Here is a 19,492-nt window from a genome sequence, read left to right as displayed (position 1 = left end):
CGATATATCACTCTAATAAAAGCCTCCTGGGAGATGAAGCATGCAAAGCAATAAGACAGCATACTGAAAAGAATTAGGCAAAGACTTACCTGGAAACGCATTGAGCCCTGGAATGAGATTTTCACTGGAGCCTGTGACCTTCTCTCCAGGTGCGGCAGCTGTGCACAAGCAAACAGCAAAGTAGCAATTATTTTAAGTTCAAATGACTTTTTTACCAATGCTGCAGGTGTAAGTATGCAGTAAACACATTGCACTTACCCTCAGCTAACTTTGCAAAGTCTTTGTTAAGCAGCTCCTCTGCTGTTAGCTTGGAGAAGTTGTCATCCCCAAAAGGGTTCCAGCTGGGCTGAGCGCTGGGTGCAGTAAGGGCCGATTGGGCGTTAGCATCACCTGGATGATATACACTCTGCTGGGACGAGCAGGGGGAGCCAGAAGGAGTCGTGCTGGCTGATCTGCAGTACAGAGGAGTAAAACGTAAACATGGGTGAGAGTGCACAGTGAAATTCAATCATGGGTGTTAAGTCTGTGGACCCCGTCCTTCTGATGTATGCAAATAAGAGTGAGCAAGCAGAGTTATTTAAAGACTGAATTGAGCAATTATTTTTAAGCTGGACGCTCTGGGATGTAAAAGGGTCGTTTCTCCTCCTTCGTGGGTTCGGTCATATGAATGGACTGTCTATTGAACCTTCTCAGCTCACTTAGTGCCATGAAAGGAGACAGTTCATCCTCAGATCACTGAAGGGAGTCAATTCTGCTCACTTGGACTTGTTGAGGCCAGCCTCAGCTGCGGCTGCCTGGAGTAGCTGGGTGGATTTGCTGACCGGGACCCCAAAGACGGCACTGTGAGTGACATCGCTCAAAATGCGTCTGTGGCCGCTTTTAGGGGCCATCTTTGGCGACGAGGGGGGTGTCATTGAGCCGACTTTGTGAATCACTCGATCAGCCGTCTACGAGGAGAAGAAAAAGATACAGAGGGCGGAAATATGAGATGAAAACGTCCTGATGCAAATAGAGAATTTCTCTTTTACTACATGAGAAGAACCCACACAAATCAGACCCCTGAACATACAAAAGCCAAGCAAGCAAGATCCAGTGGAAAAGAAAATCTGAAATAAAAACCACAACAAGAGAGAGAAAAACGTATAAGAACAGGAAGAAAGTATTCCCAGTCCAGAGATTCTACAGAAACAGATGCACCTTATGAATAGAGTTAACTGGCAAAATACATAGAGTAGGTCAACAAAGTAGGAAAAAAACAAAAACAATTTGGATAGTTGAAAGAAGCAGTTCAGAATGCAACACTTAATGATTTAGTTATCATGTGACTTATACAGAATCCGACTGTAGCAATGCTGTTGTTCAAAGATGGCATTACAGGAAGCATTTCTAGCTATGTGGCATTAACACCCTCACATTGAATATATTTTGGGAGACCATTCCTGTGGCCCAGAAGAGGAAAAAGTAAAATTCTTGGATGTGATTGGTTAGAAACGAGATGGTAATCAACTCCCCGGCCCAAAAGAGCAGCAGACGGTAATAGAAGTCTGATGTTACCACAACCTCTGGGTCAGCTGCAGGACCAACGACTGCAGACTCGGGGATGGGGGTCAGATGAGAAGCTGCAGTTTCATGGACATGGGCTACATGCTGCTGGTGTGGCTGTTGGAGGGCAATAACTGGATGAACAGGCTTAACTTTGGACTGCAGCAGGGCAGACAGCTGAGACGCCGTTTGTTGTTGCTGGAGGCTCTGTATCAGTTGGTGCTACATAAGAATACGACACAGCTAAGCATGAGGAAGGCCCAGTTTGTCATGATTTATAGCTCTTCGATGAGTGCAGCAGCCTTTTATAGAACACTTTTCAGGGTTTATTTCCTACCTTTTGGACAGTAAATAATGGAAATCAAGACATAACATAAGAAAGAGAGGGAGACAGAGAGATAGAAATTGAGAAGGGAGGGTGAGAAGAGATTCTTTCACAACATTTAGGTTTTCGTCACTAAAACACATTCTGTCCACAAAACACATCAGAGATTTAACAGTGTTGTAATAGTTTAACTACAGTGTACTGACTCATTTAGAAGAACACATTTTACAGGCCAGCTCAGGCAAAAAACAGTAACAAGAGGGAATAATCAGAGTAACTGTCCATTTACAGTCTGAACCAAGAAACAAATGTATACCATGGTCACGCAAACGTGCAGGCCCTCAGCACATGTTTGTATGTTTAAGCAATTTGTGTGCGGTATCGCAATGTTTTTGTTATTGCATGGAAAGGGGTATTGGGAATTAAAGCAGCAGTAGCTGAGAAAACTGATAAACCAAACAGACTGTATTGTGGTCAATCACATCTAATCAAATACATTGGTAACAAGTGTTGCCGAGTGCACCCGTTTTGCAAACGGTCCATTACACAGGTCGACATACAGATCAACAGCGACAACATTTCTAGAAACAGGGAGGCCTCATGTACTCTACCTGTAAATATTGTGCAAAAATTACACCTCAAACCAAGCCATTGCTCAGTCTAATGTTTTTGGAGATGTAGTGGAAAATCAAGCATGAATGGTCTGAAGGAAGCAGAAAGATTCTCTGAATAAAAGGAACATTTACTCCCACGTTAGTTACCAACATTTTTCCTGGAAAAATTTTTTTTCTTTCATTCAGTCATGAAAATTAGACTTTCATGACTGAAACTGTGTCACCACTTGTGCACAGCATTGTCACACACCATCCACCAGTATCCGTGAGTGAGATTCCAAAAACTATTTGCATTCTTGTTCTGCCGCGATGCCTACCTGCTGGTTACTCTGAGGGCTTAGAAAGGCTGAGGCTTGCTGCTGCTTCATGAGAAGCTGCTGATGCTGCGGTGTAGCCGGTGGCTGCATGTTGGCTGAGGGAGCTGGCTGCGGTGCGGCCTGTGCAGCAGGAGCCTGTTGAGCAGCTTGCACAGCGGCTGAAGCTGGTGGCGGGACATTGATACCAACACCTGGAAGGGAGAAAAATAAGAAGAACATAGACCGTAAATCATTTTTAACACATCAAAATGATCTTTTTAAAATGCATGCACATTTCTGGTGACCTGAAGTATCCGTGCAAATGACAACTGTTTTCATCCAGTGATTGAATACAAAAAAATAATTGACATGTTGTAAAAATGAAAGGAGATTTAAGTGTTTTGATCTTAGTGCAAGTATTTGTGTGATTGTAGGCTTCCTTGAATGTCAAAAAGGACACTCCAATTAGACAAATTAAAGTCTTTCATTAACTGGTAATATATGAATGATGCTTTAGGCCTAATCTCCAAACCAAGTGAATACTTTATATTATACATTCTAGATTCTATGGTAACAATCAATGCATTTATTTAGTGTACAGCATTTAGCATAGCTAAATACATACAGATTTTATTTTTTTATATTATTCATTATTTCAATACATACATTTTAACCCACAAACACTACTTCCTTGGAAACACAACAAGTGAGTGAGTTAGAACTGTGCATAAGTCTGCCCTGTCAAAGATGAATTTCTGTCACTCCTGACAGACGCTAAAGTTTTTCTTATAAGAAACATGCTGTAATTAATCTTTCATCATGCCACCATCTATTCTGTCTTTGCAAAGATGGATAGCCTTTTCAAAGTGTAAATGTCAAAAGCTTCTTTAAAACAGACTGGGAAAACAAGCCCTTGATAGGCATTAGAGTCAAATTCTTGAACAGTTCACTATGCTGAGTTCAATACGAGATTTCGCTGAGTATAGGATAACTGTCTCCATAAACGCAGGCTCCCGTTACCTAGTAAGAATGGTTTTAACCGTGACACACAAAGGTATCACAGAGCTACATATACCTATGGCCTGGGGTGCTCCAGCAGCCACAGTGGGTCTCTTGCGTGGGGTGAGAGCTGGCTGGATGGGAAGAATGCCTGATATCGGCTGGGGCTGAGCCTGGCCAGCCTTGGGTCGTTGGCGAGGTGCAATGGAAGTTTCCATGGTAGGAACGGGGTCTGTGAGCCTGATGGAAGGAAGAGAGAAAATTGACTAGTTGTGTAGTAAGTTTCATACAATGATAACACTCAAACGCTTTGCTTTTTTACTCACCTGGCTTTGGTTTGACTCTTTTTGGCCACTGCTTCACTGGCTCTAATGGGCTCGGGAAGTTTTGCAGGAATAGTTGAATTCTACAACAGTAAGAGGATGTGCAATTCTCATCTGATCCAAGGATAATAAATCAGAGTTTTAAATTTTTTACATCACTGAGTCATTAATAAAAACATTTTGAATGCCACAGCTACACTCAAGTATCGATTTGCTGCTTCGATGAATGCACCGTTATTGCCCACTAAATAATACTTGAAAGGGCGAGGTGGGAAATGTGGTGGAATCAGAAGACCAGTGGCTAAGCTACTTTGTAAATATCTTTACAAAAAGGCTATCGTGAATGGAGGGAAGCCAACTGGCAAAAGCTAAAAAGGCATAGCTTCCGTCCAATACCGTTATGTCCTAGATTACTTTCCTTAGAAAGCAACAAGACAACTGAAACCACTGTACCGGAGATGCATAACAAGGCCTAGATTATTAGAAAAAAAAGAGCTGTTAATATTTAAGATTAACCCAACAAGATATGCAAATTCCTGCTATTCCTCTTGCCATGGTGACTTACATGTACATTTGGGACCGGACACTCTCGTCGTGCCAGTTTAAAGGCAAAGTAGGATATTTGGTAGACGTCTGGTCTCTTATCTGGGTCAGGTTCGAGCATGTATCCTGAGAAATCAACAAAAAAAAGGATGTATAATTTGAGTCAGACACATGAAAACACTCATTAAGGATGCTAATTTTGAGGGTTTTTTTCCTGTCCGACGACCCTCGTTAACCGATCATTAACCATTAAAGGTCCCATGACATGCTGCTCTTTGGATGCTTTTATATAGACCTTAGTGGTCCCCTAATACTGTATCTGAAGTCTCTTTTATATAGACCTTAGTGGTCCCCTAATACTGTATCTGAAGTCTCTTTTATATAGGCCTTAGTGGTCCCCTAATACTGTATCTGAAGTCTCTTTTATATAGACCTTAGTGGTCCCCTAATACTGTATCTGAAGTCTCTTTTATATAGACCTTAGTGGTCCCCTAATACTGTATCTGAAGTCTCTTTTATATAGGCCTTAGTGGTCCCCTAATACTGTATCTGAAGTCTCTTTTATATAGACCTTAGTGGTCCCCTCCCCTAATACTGTATCTGAAGTCTCTTTTATATAGACCTTAGTGGTCCCCTAATACTGTATCTGAAGTCTCTTTTATATAGACCTTAGTGGTCCCCTAATACTGTATCTGAAGTCTCTTTTATATAGACCTTAGTGGTCTCTTACTGTATCTGAAGTCTCTTTTATATAGGCCTTAGTGGTCCCCTAATACTGTATCTGAAGTCTCTTTTATATAGGCCTTAGTGGTCTCCTAATACTGTATCTGAAGTCTCTTTTATATAGACCTTAGTGGTCCCCTAATACTGTATCTGAAGTCTCTTTTATATAGACCTTAGTGGTCCCCTAATACTGTATCTGAAGTCTCTTTTATATAGACCTTAGTGGTCCCCTAATACTGTATCTGAAGTCTCTTTTATATAGACCTTAGTGGTCCCCTAATACTGTATCTGAAGTCTCTTTTATATAGACCTTAGTGGTCCCCTAATACTGTATCTGAAGTCTCTTTTATATAGACCTTAGTGGTCCCCTAATACTGTATCTGAAGTCTCTTTCCCGAAATTCAGTTTTGGTGCAGAACTACAGCCAATAGAGCCAGTCCCACAATGAGCTTTCCTTAGTATGTGCCATTTCTGTGTCTGTAGCTATTGAGGAGGAGAGTGGGAGGGGCAAGGTGGAGAGTGGGGGTGTGGCCTTGACCAACTGCCACTTTTCTCGTTTGAAGGCCATGATGTCTCTCTCTCATGGGTGGGCCAAATTCTCTGGGCGGGCAAAGCAGAGAAAGGGGAGGTAACCTTGCTCCTTATGACCTCATAAGGAGGAGATTGCAGATCGGCCCATCTGAGGTTTCATTTTCTCAAAAGGCAGAGCAGGATACCCAGGGCTCGGTTTACACCTATCCCCATTTCTAGCTACTGGGGGACCTCATATTAATGTTAAAAAACCTCATAAAGTTTAATTTTCATGCCATGGGACCTTTAAGCGACAAGCATGCAACAGAGTCTCAGTTCACCTGTGCGAGAGGCTCGGACATACTTTGAGCGTTCCGTGGGCAGCTGGGGACTTGTATCTGTCGCGCAGCCACAATGTTTCGTGCATTGTCGCGGACACATGCAGCCACTTTTCAAGAACAGCTTGCGCGACCGACACAGATCCACAGCTGTCCGCGGCGCGTATTTTCCGAGTCTGTCCCCACCAGAGATGGGAAGTAACAAAGTACAAATACTTTGTTACTGTACTTAAGTAGATTTTTCAGATATTTTTACTTTACTATTTATTTTTGTGGCGACTTTTTACTTTTACTCCTTACATTTTAACACGAATATCGGTACTTTCTACAATTCATATCTTGCTACTCAGTCAGAATCTTATTAACCTGGAGTCCCAGTCTCTGTCACAATAATAATATATATGATGTTTTAGGCCTTGACAGACATCCATTTAAAATGTAGGCAATAGCATATATATAAAGAGCCTTTTTTCCATGTCTACTGAAGTTTCTCAGCTTGCACTCTAGTAACATTTGTGGTCCAGGTAGCTTTGCATAAAAAATGGTCATTCGCAAGGCTACTTTTACTTTTGCACTTTAAGTAAATTTCCAAGCCTGTACGGTGTTACTTTTACTTGAGTAAAGAAGTTAAATCAGTACTTCTACTTTTACCAGAGTATTTTTTTATATCTGTACTTCTACTTGAGTACGAGAAGTGAGTACTTTTGCCATCTCTGGTCCCCACCGCATCCACCTGCAAGGTTGTCAGCTGCGTGTCCACCTGCATACTCTGTGTGTAGGACGGCCGATTTAACCCGCCAGTCCTCATTTATATAGTGGCATAATTTATATAGTGGCACGTGTCACGTAGCTCTCCGCTGTGAGCGCCGTCCAGCAGAGAGTCAAAAAACAGAAAAAAAAAAAAAGAGCTGCTTGCTAGTGCATAGTTAACATTAACAAGAAATAGGTTGTTAAGCCTATTTTTCCTTTTATTATGCAAAAATGTGTTATTTTTTATTTTTAAATGTTTAACTGATCGGTCAAAAGGTATTGTCAGTTAACATTTAAACGGTTAGTCAATAACATCCCTAACACACATTCAAACTTACAATAATTGCACATATACGGTATGCGGATGCTGTAAATAGGGCAGTGTGTATATTCTGAGGAACAAGGTTACTCACTGATGAGACAGTGCATGTCCTGGGAGTAGCGGGAGTTGTCTGGGATTGAGAAACTTCCATCACAGATCGCCACTTGGCTCTCCCCAAAAGGTAGTGTGAAGTAGCACAGCTTATAGAGAAGACAACCCATGGCCTGTACAGACAAAGAGATTCAACACACTTGATGTAAATGTCTCGGTCGAGCATGTCAGTTCTTTCTAATGCACATGTCATTATAATGGTGAATTCATGTGGTCATGCAGTCATCATAATGTGCAATAGTGGTAATGAACACAGTTCTTCTCACCCAAATGTCGGCCTTTGTTGTGATTATCATTCCACCATAGAGGTTGACCATCTCTGGAGCGCGGTATGACAGAGTAGTGTACCTGGTTTTAGGAGCAGACCAATGAGCTTCTGGATTTTAATAAGAGAAAAGGGTCGAGGGTGTAAAGAGCCCAGAAAACTCACTTTTTGATTTCCTCCTCCACGACTGCCACCCCCTCTGTCTCAGGGTTTTGGAAGTGGTTGGTGGCACTTCCAAAATCACAGAGCACGTAGTGTCCCCGGTCGTGCAGAAGAATATTTTCCACCTGCAGTACATGAGGAAGACGAGATGAGACCCGTCAGAAATGATAATACATGAGGTAAACAACAATGTCACAAATCAATTACTTCCAAATAATCAACGTGGCCATCAATTAGCTCGCCGTATCCAGCGAGTGAGTAGTACATTGGGATTATGGCTTAGACTTGCCTTGAGATCTCGATGGACGATTGGAGTCTTGCACTGGTGGAGACGAGCGACCGCCTCGCACGTGTCACAAAAGATCTGTAACACCTCGGCTTCAGTGAAGCCTGTCTGTAGCCGCTGGTTCATTAGATTAACCACCTGCCCACCTGCATGAAACAAAATAGGTCAACAAATGACTACAATACTCTGAAAACGGCTGACACCATGTCACATTTAAAGACAATCTGTCATAATGTCACAATGAATTTGTAGTCACAGACTAGAAGATTTAGCAAAAACTTCCCTACCGAGACTTAAAACTTCTGATAACATCAAACGCGTTTGATTTTGTTGGCACGTCAAGACGGGAAAGACTGACTTAAGACCGACTCGGACTGAGTTTTATGACCTCCTTACACCAAACGATTCAGACGACGGGAGCGTTCCCTCAACTCTAGCAAGACATTATTTCAATCCAATATTGGAAATTTGTCTGCAGCAGTGGAATCGGTTGAAAAGTTGTTTGGTGTAAGTTCGGCATAAAAAGTCTATAAATGTCAGCCAATACAAAGTTAACGCTATGCTGTAAATACCGTAACTTTCAGAAAAAGGCCCAGCAGTGGTTATACTTCCTGCGACAGCTAAGGAAGTTTAATCTGCCTAAGGAGCTGCTGACCACTTTCTACTCAGCCATCATCCAGTCGGTCATCTGCACCTCCATCACTGTCTGGTTTTGGGTCAGCCACCAAACGGGACAGGGTCAGACTGCAACGGACAATTAGGGCTGCAGAGAGGATCATTGGAGCTGACCTTCCCCTCCATCCAGGACCTGTACCGGTCCAGGGTCAGAAAAAGGGCAGCAAAAATCTCTGCACACCCCTCACATCCAGGTCACAAACTGTTCAACCTCCTTCCCTCTGGTAGGCGATACAGGGCACTGTTCGCCAAAATCAGCCGACACAAAGACAGCTTCTTTTCCCAAGCAGTCACTCTGTTGAATGCTCAGAAATAGCCCCCACCCTTACACTGAACAAAGTCAAATAAACACTGTTCTGCTCATCTACCTCATGTATATTTCAATCTTACAATTACAATATTGTTATTAAGACCATTGCACCGAACTGCTTTGCACTATATTTATATTCATACTTAAATCTCAGACTATACTGATATTACAACATTCCTTCCCCTCTTCAATTGCTACTGTATATTTTTTGTAAATTTGTAAAGTCTTGTGCAGTGTTATACCGTATACTTAACAGTATTTTTTTATATTTCTTACTGTCATTTCTGTTTTTTTATTCTTCAAGGTTAAGGGAGTGTTGTACCTGAGAGCAAAGATTAACCGGAGTCAAATTCCTTGTTTGTCTACGCAAACTTGGCCAATAAAGCTGATTCTGATTTCTTTTTAAATAGATGGTTATAATAAGGGCTGGCATGAGTTTTATATCTACCATAAATACAAAAGCTTATATTTCTAATTGTTTATTGTATTTTTAAACAGCCAATTGGTATGGCAGTTCTGCCAAATTATTTCACAGTTTTGTTTCCGGCAAGCTTTGAAACCGCCCGGGGACAACAAGGTACAACACATTCTCGGCAACATAAAAAAAAATAGCCTTTTGGCTAATTGTGGCATTTTCTAACCCATGTCATCATGTCAATCATCTTTAACAATCATAAAGATGAAATAATTGTTTTTGTTACTGTAATTTGGTGACTTTAACACTGCATTACCAATGGTGCTTGCATAAAAAGTTCTGAAAGAGTTCAGCCAAATTATTTTACAGTTTTGTTTCCGGCACGATGTGAAACAGACCGCGGACGAGACAATGTACAACACATTCTCTGCAACATCTGCTTTGCTTTCAACAGTGCAACAAATTTGATCATTTAAAAAGTAAACAAAACAAAACTACAGAAAACGCATTTGAATCGCATCTATCTTATGCTACAAGCATAAGATGGCTTCAACAACTGCACAGTGAAGTTAAATATTTAAACGGTCTATAAATAACTCCACTCAGCAATGTATTGACTGAAACAGAAGTTCTATTGACCACGACAGCTGTCAGAAGACTACTTGCTTTGGAATAAGAGCAGGATATGCTGCGAGGAGCCGAGGGTAATGGAGCTTTGAATTCAAGAGAGACAGAAAGGCATGGGGGTGGGGGGGTGGGGGGGTAGTGGGCCTATTTACCTCGACAGAAGTCCATTAAGATTAGGACTTCCCACACATCGTCAGCTCCAACTGCAGTTATGCTGGAGTCCAGATAACCAACTATGTTTTTGTTGCCCACTAGGTCCCTCTGTGTAAACAAACAGAGAAAGCAACGATGACAATGGAGACACAGTTTTCATAGATGTTACAGTCCTAAAACATTTGGGTTAGCATATTACAAAATGCATCTGTGTGTGTAACTACTAAGCCTAATTTTGACAGTAGAGAGATGCTGTTGATTCCCTGCCAAAGGTCTGAGCATAATGGTGATAACCATCCACAGTAGTCATGCCACCCAGGGTGTGGCTGCAGGAACTGCTTAGTTTCACTTACAGTAAGGACTCCAGTTAGGAAATGGACCAGCAAGGGAGCTTAGATTGCTTTTATTACAATCCCACCCTTGAGCTACCTTCAGTAATTATCACTAGTCCTGGGTCAAAGAGTATTTTCAGAAAACCTTCGGTGCTTGTATGTGAAGTACAGAGGACTTGAAGCATTCAGGGTTAGTCGCCTTCAGACCACAAAGTTCAGAAAATCAAAAAGAAAAAAAGCATTTACATGTCATCTCCGTATTAGTATTGAGTATAGGAACCCCTGCTAAAGTTGACTAAAAAGAGGAATAAAAAAGAAATCATCTTTTGGAAATTGATCTAAGCCTTAATTAAAAAATATTAGGAAAAAATAATAGGATACTATGCATCCTCATAATGTTCCCTTGGCCTTTGGAATTTAAATAGCTCCACATCATCACATGCCCTTCACCATACCTAGAGATTGGCATGGGTTACTTTACATAAAATAATCTCTCAATGCAAATTAAACCAGCTATCAGGCTAACTGAATGATGATGATGTGGGGCTATTTTAATTCCAAAAGGCCAAGGGAACTTTATCAGGATGCATAGTATCCTGGATCCATGAAATAACTGGCCTTTAAAAATAAAAATCTGTCTGCTTCTATGGGAATTTAACATAGGGGTGTACTTGCTTATGCCCCCTGTATTTTAAGGAAGAACATTTATTTATTTACGATACATTATTCATTCACAAAGAAAATTGGTGTCCTTAAAAGGTTGTATTTTTCCTAATCTTTCTTAATTGAGGCATTAAGATAAATTTTCAAAAGAGGATTTTTAGTCAACTTTAGCATGGGTTCCTATACTTATGAGCAGCACTGTTTATGACAATCTACTAGTGGTGTCAACGAGAAAATGTAGTTTTGCTTTGGACTGTCTTACTTACCATAATCTGTATCTCAAGTTGGCAGACTTGCAGATCATGTTCATTGTTGACATACATCCTTTTTAGTGCACAACGTACGCCTTGATGAGTCCGCACCAAAAAAACGATTGCAAACCCTCCTGCAAATGAGTGGAGAGATGGAGAAGGGACAAAACAGAATGAACACATTTGAAAAGTAAAACACCAACTAAATACACGGTCATCCAGAATTAATTTCTCAAAATGTCCCGTTGCACTGCATTTATTGGACTTTTAGCTGTAGGAGCAGCCACTCAACACATTGTGACATTGTTTTACAACATATACGATGCGGAGGGATATCCAAAACTGGTTCATTTCTCTTTTCATGACAGTCCCCGTCAGTTGCTGACATTCTGTAGTTCTCCACCATTGTAACCAAAAAAAAAAAAAAAAAAAAAAAAGACTCCTGTGCAAGTATTGCATGTCAATTCCAGTGATTCCGTTTTTTGACCTTATTCCAAAAAAGACAATATTCTGACTAAGCCTTTTACACGGCAAATGAAAACTAATATTCCCCTGTATTCCCATTCAAATGCAGCCGTGCTAAAATAGGACTTTTTTTCAAAGTTTTCCACAGGTGTCCCTCTTTCATTCCTTCAACTACCTTCTTGAAAACGTCAGCGTTGCAATGTGTGCGCATTTTCAACAACCCGTTGATATCCAAGTCTTTTAATTATGTTTAGAAGTAGGTGTGCTTCTCCTTTTGACCAGAGATGTGGGCTTTTCTTTCGGGCACGCATCGCTACCGCAGCCCTGCAAACTGTTGGCTCGTTGGTTGGTTTGTGTACAACAACCATAGCAACGCACAGAGTTGACTCTAAGCCGTAAACAGGCCGTAAACTGTCACAGACTGAGGTAAACCCCCCTAATGAGACGCATATTCTGAATGTGCTGCATACATGTCCAAAGAATGCTTTTAAAACCCGAATAATACCGGTATAAACAGGAAAATGTTCAATTCGGAAACAGACCTTTTTTGGATTACCCAAAAAGAATATGCTGTTTACATGATGATTTAACATTAGGAATATTGGCATATTTGGATCAATAGTGTGGATGTAAACCTACTCAGTGATTCTGACAGCAACATGAGATGTATCTTTCCTGAGAGTGTCTTCAAGTCAAACGTCCCTCAGCTGTGCTCTGACCCTGACATCTCTTAACCCCGACAGATCACGAGGCTGACTTTGATAGAATTATGGAATTGGCTACTGCTAAACCAATACATTACATACGCATTTCATGTCATCATAGTGAGGTATTAAGGAAAGGAGTGCTTAATAGGGAAAATTGTGTATGAAGAGTGCATGGTCAGCAGTCCAGCACAGTGGTAAAAGGAGCGCAGCATAGTGTGAGTCAGCAGTTGGGCTGAGGGAAAAGATGCAAGAAGCAGACACAGCTGACACAGGACACAGGAAGTGAGAGAATTCATCATCCAACCTTTGGTCGCAGTGCTGCTGCTGACACATTTGCCCAGATTTTCCGCTCGCCGACAGTTTCTGGAGCTTACCGTCAAAAGCCCCGTATCGGAGGCAAATTGGCGTTGTGTCGTTGGAGCGCCATGTGCGAACCGTTCAAAAACGTGAGACGAAAGGCTCGCTTGTGCCTCGCAGACACATTCCAGATATCTAGCAGGCTAAATATCTGGAGCTGTTGGGGACTCTGCCGGGGAGCTAGGGCTGGGCGATAGGGAGAAAATCAGATATCACAATATTCTTGACCAAATACCTCAATATCGATATTGCAGCGATATTCTAAGGTTGACAATTGGTGCTTTTAACAAAATATCTTCACACTTAGATTTTAGATAAATAATCATCAGTAATGTGGATATAATGACTAAGTGGGGAAAAGGCAAATAATAGAACAGCTAGAACAGTCTGGTAAGTTCAGAAAAGTACATCACTTTACTGTAATGCAGCCTTTAAAACCAGGAAAAGACAACACTTATGTCATATCACGACAAGACGATATTCTAGCCTCATATCACGATATTGATATAATATCGATATATTGCCCAGCTCTACGGGGAGCTACAGTCAACTACAGTGAAAGACACGGGCTGTGGGGAAACCAGGGAAAGTATTCCAAGTGCATGCACTTGTGCACCAAGCCAACGGCGATTTGCCTCCAATCTGGGGCTTTTGTCAGGGGGCTCCAAAACATTGTCGGCAGGCAAATAATGACTCAAGTCCTCTAGTGCAGTGGCTGCCAAACTTTTTTTTCCAGTAATGTACCCCCTATGAATTTTTTCCCCCTGACTGGTGCAAAACATTTTTGGTAGAAAACACCTATATAAAGAGATACAATACAGGCAGTGGTAGATTTACTAAACAAAAAACTTGAAAACTGAAAAACACTTAAATGCTACATTTTAAATGTTTAGAATCCATCACTAAATCCATTAATTACATATCTGACCATTATATATCGGTCCAAGCCCAAGGGGGCTGGGAACAGATCCAAACTTGGTATTGTTTGTTATTCGACATCCCACTCCGAGGCTCTGTACCAAATTTGGTGAGGATCGGCCATTAGGGGGCGCTATAATGTACGTGGACGCGTTTTGGCAAATAACTCAATGCATTTAAATGGGAATTTTGCGATGGCAATATCTCTGCCGCAGTAAATGCTATCATCACAAAACTTGAGATTATTGTTTGACATGCCCTGCTGCGGCTCTATACCAGATTTGGTGATGATCGGCTTTTAGGGGGGGCACTATAATTGAGGTTGAAGCGTTTTGGCCTTTTACTCAATGAATCGGAAATTTGCTATTGCATTTCACTACACACTTTAGAGCGCGCACTTAGTGAAATTTGTTGACTTTTGCCTCGCAGCCGTCGTGCTTTGGCTTCTCCTTTCGCGGGCTCCGCTTTCGTGGGCTCCGCGTGTCATCAGGGGCGACTTGCACCAGGTTGGACCTGCGACGGGAAGGCTTGGACCCTGTCATAACTGCTTGTAGTTCTAGTTATTTTAGAAATTATGCATGGCATATTTTTAAATTAACATTTTGAACGACAACACCCCTAAACCCTTCTTTTCTTTTTCTTTTTTGTTTTATCGCTGCTAATCCATCACCAACAACTTGGAGTGATTGTTTCTGGCGGACATGCAAAACTCCTGTCTAGCGTATGGTATTACATCATGTCCCGTGTCACTTCTCATGTGTGCTTTCGTGCCAAAACGTAGTTTGGAGACTTGACTCGGGGATTCCTCCTGCCAAAAGACCTAGTAGTGGGTGAGCCTCTGCCGCTGGTCAGTCAGGTAGTGTAAAAACAAGAGAGCAATTTGTGTAGTCTGAACAGTACAGCGAACTGGCAACTTTTTAAAGTCTTGAAGTGGGATCTTTGCTTAAGCCCAGGGCAGCTCCATGTGACTGGACCGAGTGACGTTTTAGGAGTGCCCGGGGCAACATTACAGTGTGAACCGTATCAATGAATAAATAGAGTATAAACGGTATAAAAAATACACTGACCCTATGATATGAAATCATGCGTGTTTCTGTTTTTTCCTGTCACAATGTCACTATGTAATCAGCTATAAATTCATACTGGAATTTTTACAATGAAGTGCAAGAATGTGCAACACGAAGAACACTTCATAAGAATGTGAAACACAGGCTTTTAAGTGTGTGTGTGTGTGTGTGTGTGGTATGGCAGAGTTCAGACAGTTGACCCCCTGCTGTCTGCTCTAATCTGAGATGCCTGTAAGAAATTAGAAGGATTAGCAGTCTTCTTAAGGAACATTTTTAGCAGTGGTGTGCGAATAATTGTAAGTACAGCTACAAATAGCCACGACCTGGTGACGTAACTGACCATCAGGATAATACCACTCGAGCTTATGCATACACGCTCGGCAAATGCACGTTAAATACAGTATGCACCTTCAGGCACTGCTATGGAAAGCGCAGCGATAGCTATAGTGTTCGGTCACAAATTGTCATTGGTGTAATGGAACTTGCATAACTACCATCTAGGCTTAGGACTACTACACATGTCCTCACGACTACTATGCTGTTTACAAACATGCAAGTTAGACAACACTGCAACGACTGCAAGAAATACTACTGGGGGGGGGGAGGGACATTCTCTGTTAAAATGCAACACGTTGTCTCATCTGGTTGAAATTAAAGTAGAGCTGCAAAAATTATTTCATCAGTTGTCAACTATTAAATTAATCAGTTGGAGTCATAAAAAATGAAATTCTCCGATTCCAGCTTGTTAAATGGGAATATTTTCTAGTTTCTTCTCTCCTCTGTGACAGTAAACGGAATATCTTTGAGTTGGGGACAAAACAAGACTTTTGAGGATGTCGTCTTGGACTTATGGTAGCCTGGGAAAACCCTGACAAACTTCCAGCAAATTCGAGATTAGCTCTGCAAATCCGTGTGGCCAAGAGCCCATTCAAGCCCATTTCCAATGTTTCCAAATCGAGGCACCAATCACAACCGTTGAGACGGGCTTTACAAGATGACGATAGCGGCAGTCAACATGACGGTCACCGAAGCTCAGCGACCCGTTGATGCCGCCGTCGCTGCTACGTCACCCAGATCGCAGGTCTGATTGGTTGAAGGACTATCCAGTTTCGCCCAGAGGCATTTGAGCGGCGTCCGTTGGTGACGCCCCTTTGGAAATGAGCTGTGAATGAAGCTTGCCCAGACCCACTCTCAGATACACCCGAGAAGGGTCTGGGGTCTACCAGGCTAGGACTTTGGGAAACACTGAACAATATTTTTCACCATTTGACATTTTATAGACCAAACAACTAATCGATTAATCAAGGAAATGATCGACAGATGAGAAAAGACAAATCACAGACTGCCTGAAGCCCAAATGTCTAAAATAACAAAGCTTTTAGGGCTGAAGCTACAAAAGCCAGTATTTCCCACTGCCTGCCTTTGTCTGTATATTGTGAAGAGTGTCTTTATTTCAGCCAAAGGCAAAAAAGTTCAACAATGACAACAAAGGGAGTAGACACAGGGGGAAAAAACAACATTTCTAAATGGAGCAACCAGCTAACAGAAACTTATAGCCCAGACTAGAACCCAAACCTTCTGAATAAATAGGTCTAGAGACACTGGTGGGGGGTGGGGGTCACATTGCAAGCAGTAGGTCCACTGCCAGAACAAGGGAAAATATGATCTGCAGAAAAACATTCCAACAAGTATTTTGTGAAAGATTTATAATGTTAGGGAAATTATTAACTTTCACTGTGTGTGCAAAATCCTGTTTATGAGGCCTGAAAGTTAACAATCGGAATGGTGTTTTTCTCTCGAGTGAATGTCTGCATCAAGGCCAATTTTTTTACAGAACTGATAAGAAAACTCTCTCACGCTCACAGAAATTTCACTAAAAGTTTGCACTGACATCTCAGTTCAGGGTAGGACTGCAGTTAGAAGTCTAACCCATTGATAAAGCCACGGTGTGGCCAAAAACAGATGGGGCCCATCTATGGTGCTGATGAATTAATCAGTCTTCGATCTATTATTTAGTAACAGGCACTCTTAGCTAACAGAGCATGGCAGACTCTCATTGCAAAGACAAATTACCATGGGGAAACCTGTTTGCCCTATCACAGAGCCTGTTCAACCGTGTTCTGGTTAAGACTACCTTAAAAGTTGAGACCAGTTTCCAACAACAAAAAATCCTCCCCTTTTAACTCAATGATTTGGATTAACCTACAGCTAATCAGCAATTTAATTTAACCACAGATAGGTACGGGCCCCAGGTATTTTATTAAAGTCCCACCTTGTCAGGAGGTCATGTTTTATGTGGCTGTGAATCCTGACAACCTTTCCCACCTTCTAACCAACAAAAAATCGGGTTCATCAAAACTTGGCATCGGTCCTTTATAACACAGCAGAAAATCCAGTTATACAGTGTAACCTCCCAGGCTCGAGGGAAAGAGTGCAAATCAATGCAAAATGAAGACAATCTGAATAACTGACTTCTCCCATATTTGAATTTTAATCTTTGAAATATTTGTATTCCACTCTAGAGATCATTTACACAGAAGAAAGCCAGCTTTGGCCACAAAAGAAAAGTATGATTGGAGCAAAGCTACCTGCCTAGTAAATAAACATCAAAAGAGCTGCCTTGGGTGGTCACAACTGATACTGTAACTGCTATAGCCTTGTGCCAACAAACATGACCACTGCCTTTCCCATTGATATCATATACAAAAGTGGTAATGTATCATTATGTTGGTACTCTAGCTAGGCCATAGCCCAAGAAAAACAGGCCCACTCATATAATGTTACTTGATTGTCCATCCTCACAGCAGTGTGGTACAGTTCAGATTGTGCATCTAGCTAATTGAACGTGTTTTTGTGACATGTGTGTAATCCCCACAACAGAAAGCCACATAGTTTACCTTCAGCGACGATTTCCTCGACGGTCACTTGATATCGTCCGATGGTGAAGACCCGTCCGATGAAGCTGCCACCGCCGCCGGAACCAGCGCCTCCTCCACCGACTCCTGAGCCCGGCCCAGAGCTCACCAACTCCCGACGAGAATCAAAAAATTTCTTCATTTCCCCCCCCCCGAGGTTATCCAAAGCACGGCCAAATCCAATAGATATTAGTAGCAAAACAACTGTGATTGGATAAAACTGTTCGCTGAGGATCTGGTGTTAACGTTAGCGCTTTAGCAGGTTTTTAATAATTGAATGAATTTAGTCAGCTAGCTTCAAGCTAAATGCTAGCTAACTAGCTGGACCTCAAAATATCCTAAACACTGCGGTCCGACGCTCTTTGGCTAACTCATTTGAACAGCAGGCGGAGTCGAATATTGTTGAGAAAATACTGAGATAGATATAACGTTCAATCGGAAGTCATCGATTTCCACTCCAAACGGAGAGCAACACTGGCTGGTTAAATTAGCCCGAAAAACACTTGTTAGCCGTTAGCTCACCTGGGCAGCTAGCTAAGCAGCTAGGTGCGGTGACAGCTGTCAGTTGATAGGCTGATAGCCAGGTAGGTCCTTAATGTCCAATGCAGCTTATTACACATCTCAACCGGTATCACGCACCCGAAATGTTCACCTGCTGCTCTACTCGTCTGTATCGTAGTAAAAAATAACAGCCCTCCACTGCTTTTGTGCGTCCAGCAGGCTGTATGAAGGCTGGTCAACTGACTTAATGACAGAGCTAACGTAGCTACAAACAGTAAATGCTAATGGGAAGAAGGCTGCATTCATGTGGCGTCGGAATAATCGGAAAAAACAGTTCCCGACTGGGTAAATTCACGTTGGTACAACTCGGAAAATCGACGACGACATTGTGTAGCAAGTATATATATATATATATATATATATATATATATATATATACACACACAACTTGCTACACAATGTCTTTAAGTGCTTGCCTTGTTACATATATATATATATATATATATATATATATATATATATATATATATATATATATATATATATATATATATAATATATATATTAAATATATATATATATATATATATATATATATATATATATATATATATATATATATATATATATATGTAACAAGGCAAGCACTTAAAGACATGAAGAACCCCAAAACGCTTGGAATTGCAACTACTTTATTTACATTTTCTCACTTCTCTGCATTGAAAATAAACAATACAGTAGCCTATATTTCTTTGTCATATATCAGAAAGTCAAACAAACATGGAATTTCAATAAGTGAGCAGTGAGTAGCCTACAAGATGAAGACAGAAGGTGACCCCCTCCACAACCGTCAATGTTAGAGGATACTATACTAGCACAATAAATATTGACTGCTCCACCAGGTGTGTCTTCAGAATATCTGCTTTAATCTTAATAATACTGATGTAACTTTTGTAAGACAAATGTCATATTTAATAATAATTTATACTGTTTATTGATCCCCTACGGGGAAATTACAATTTACACT

The 19,492-nt window shown here is 41.3% G+C and overlaps 1 protein-coding gene across 6 annotated transcripts in view; it reads right to left on the bottom strand.

Annotated features, from left to right (window-relative positions):
- The window catches only part of aak1a (AP2 associated kinase 1a), a 32,389-nt gene extending 13,593 nt beyond the window's left edge, over positions 1 to 18,796 (bottom strand). For all 6 annotated transcript variants that reach the window (XM_028577337.1, XM_028577339.1, XM_028577341.1 and 3 more), the window contains exons 1-14: positions 17,947 to 18,796; positions 11,551 to 11,669; positions 10,289 to 10,397; positions 8,113 to 8,255; positions 7,827 to 7,948; positions 7,663 to 7,744; positions 7,377 to 7,509; positions 4,665 to 4,768; positions 4,103 to 4,182; positions 3,853 to 4,016; positions 2,799 to 2,989; positions 760 to 947; positions 259 to 452; positions 90 to 158 (exon numbers count right to left, since the gene is read on the bottom strand). In XM_028577337.1, coding sequence (XP_028433138.1) covers positions 90 to 158; positions 259 to 452; positions 760 to 947; positions 2,799 to 2,989; positions 3,853 to 4,016; positions 4,103 to 4,182; positions 4,665 to 4,768; positions 7,377 to 7,509; positions 7,663 to 7,744; positions 7,827 to 7,948; positions 8,113 to 8,255; positions 10,289 to 10,397; positions 11,551 to 11,669; positions 17,947 to 18,106 — 1,858 coding nt within the window. In that variant the 5' untranslated portion in view covers positions 18,107 to 18,796. The remainder of the gene's footprint in view (positions 1 to 89; positions 159 to 258; positions 453 to 759; positions 948 to 2,798; positions 2,990 to 3,852; positions 4,017 to 4,102; positions 4,183 to 4,664; positions 4,769 to 7,376; positions 7,510 to 7,662; positions 7,745 to 7,826; positions 7,949 to 8,112; positions 8,256 to 10,288; positions 10,398 to 11,550; positions 11,670 to 17,946) is intronic.
- Between the last annotated feature and the right edge of the window lie 696 nt (positions 18,797 to 19,492).

The sequence above is a fragment of the Perca flavescens genome, chromosome 5 (genome assembly GCF_004354835.1).
Source record: "Perca flavescens isolate YP-PL-M2 chromosome 5, PFLA_1.0, whole genome shotgun sequence".
NCBI classification, from domain to species: Eukaryota; Metazoa; Chordata; class Actinopteri; order Perciformes; family Percidae; genus Perca; species Perca flavescens.
This window is presented reverse-complemented; position numbering and strand designations above follow the sequence as displayed.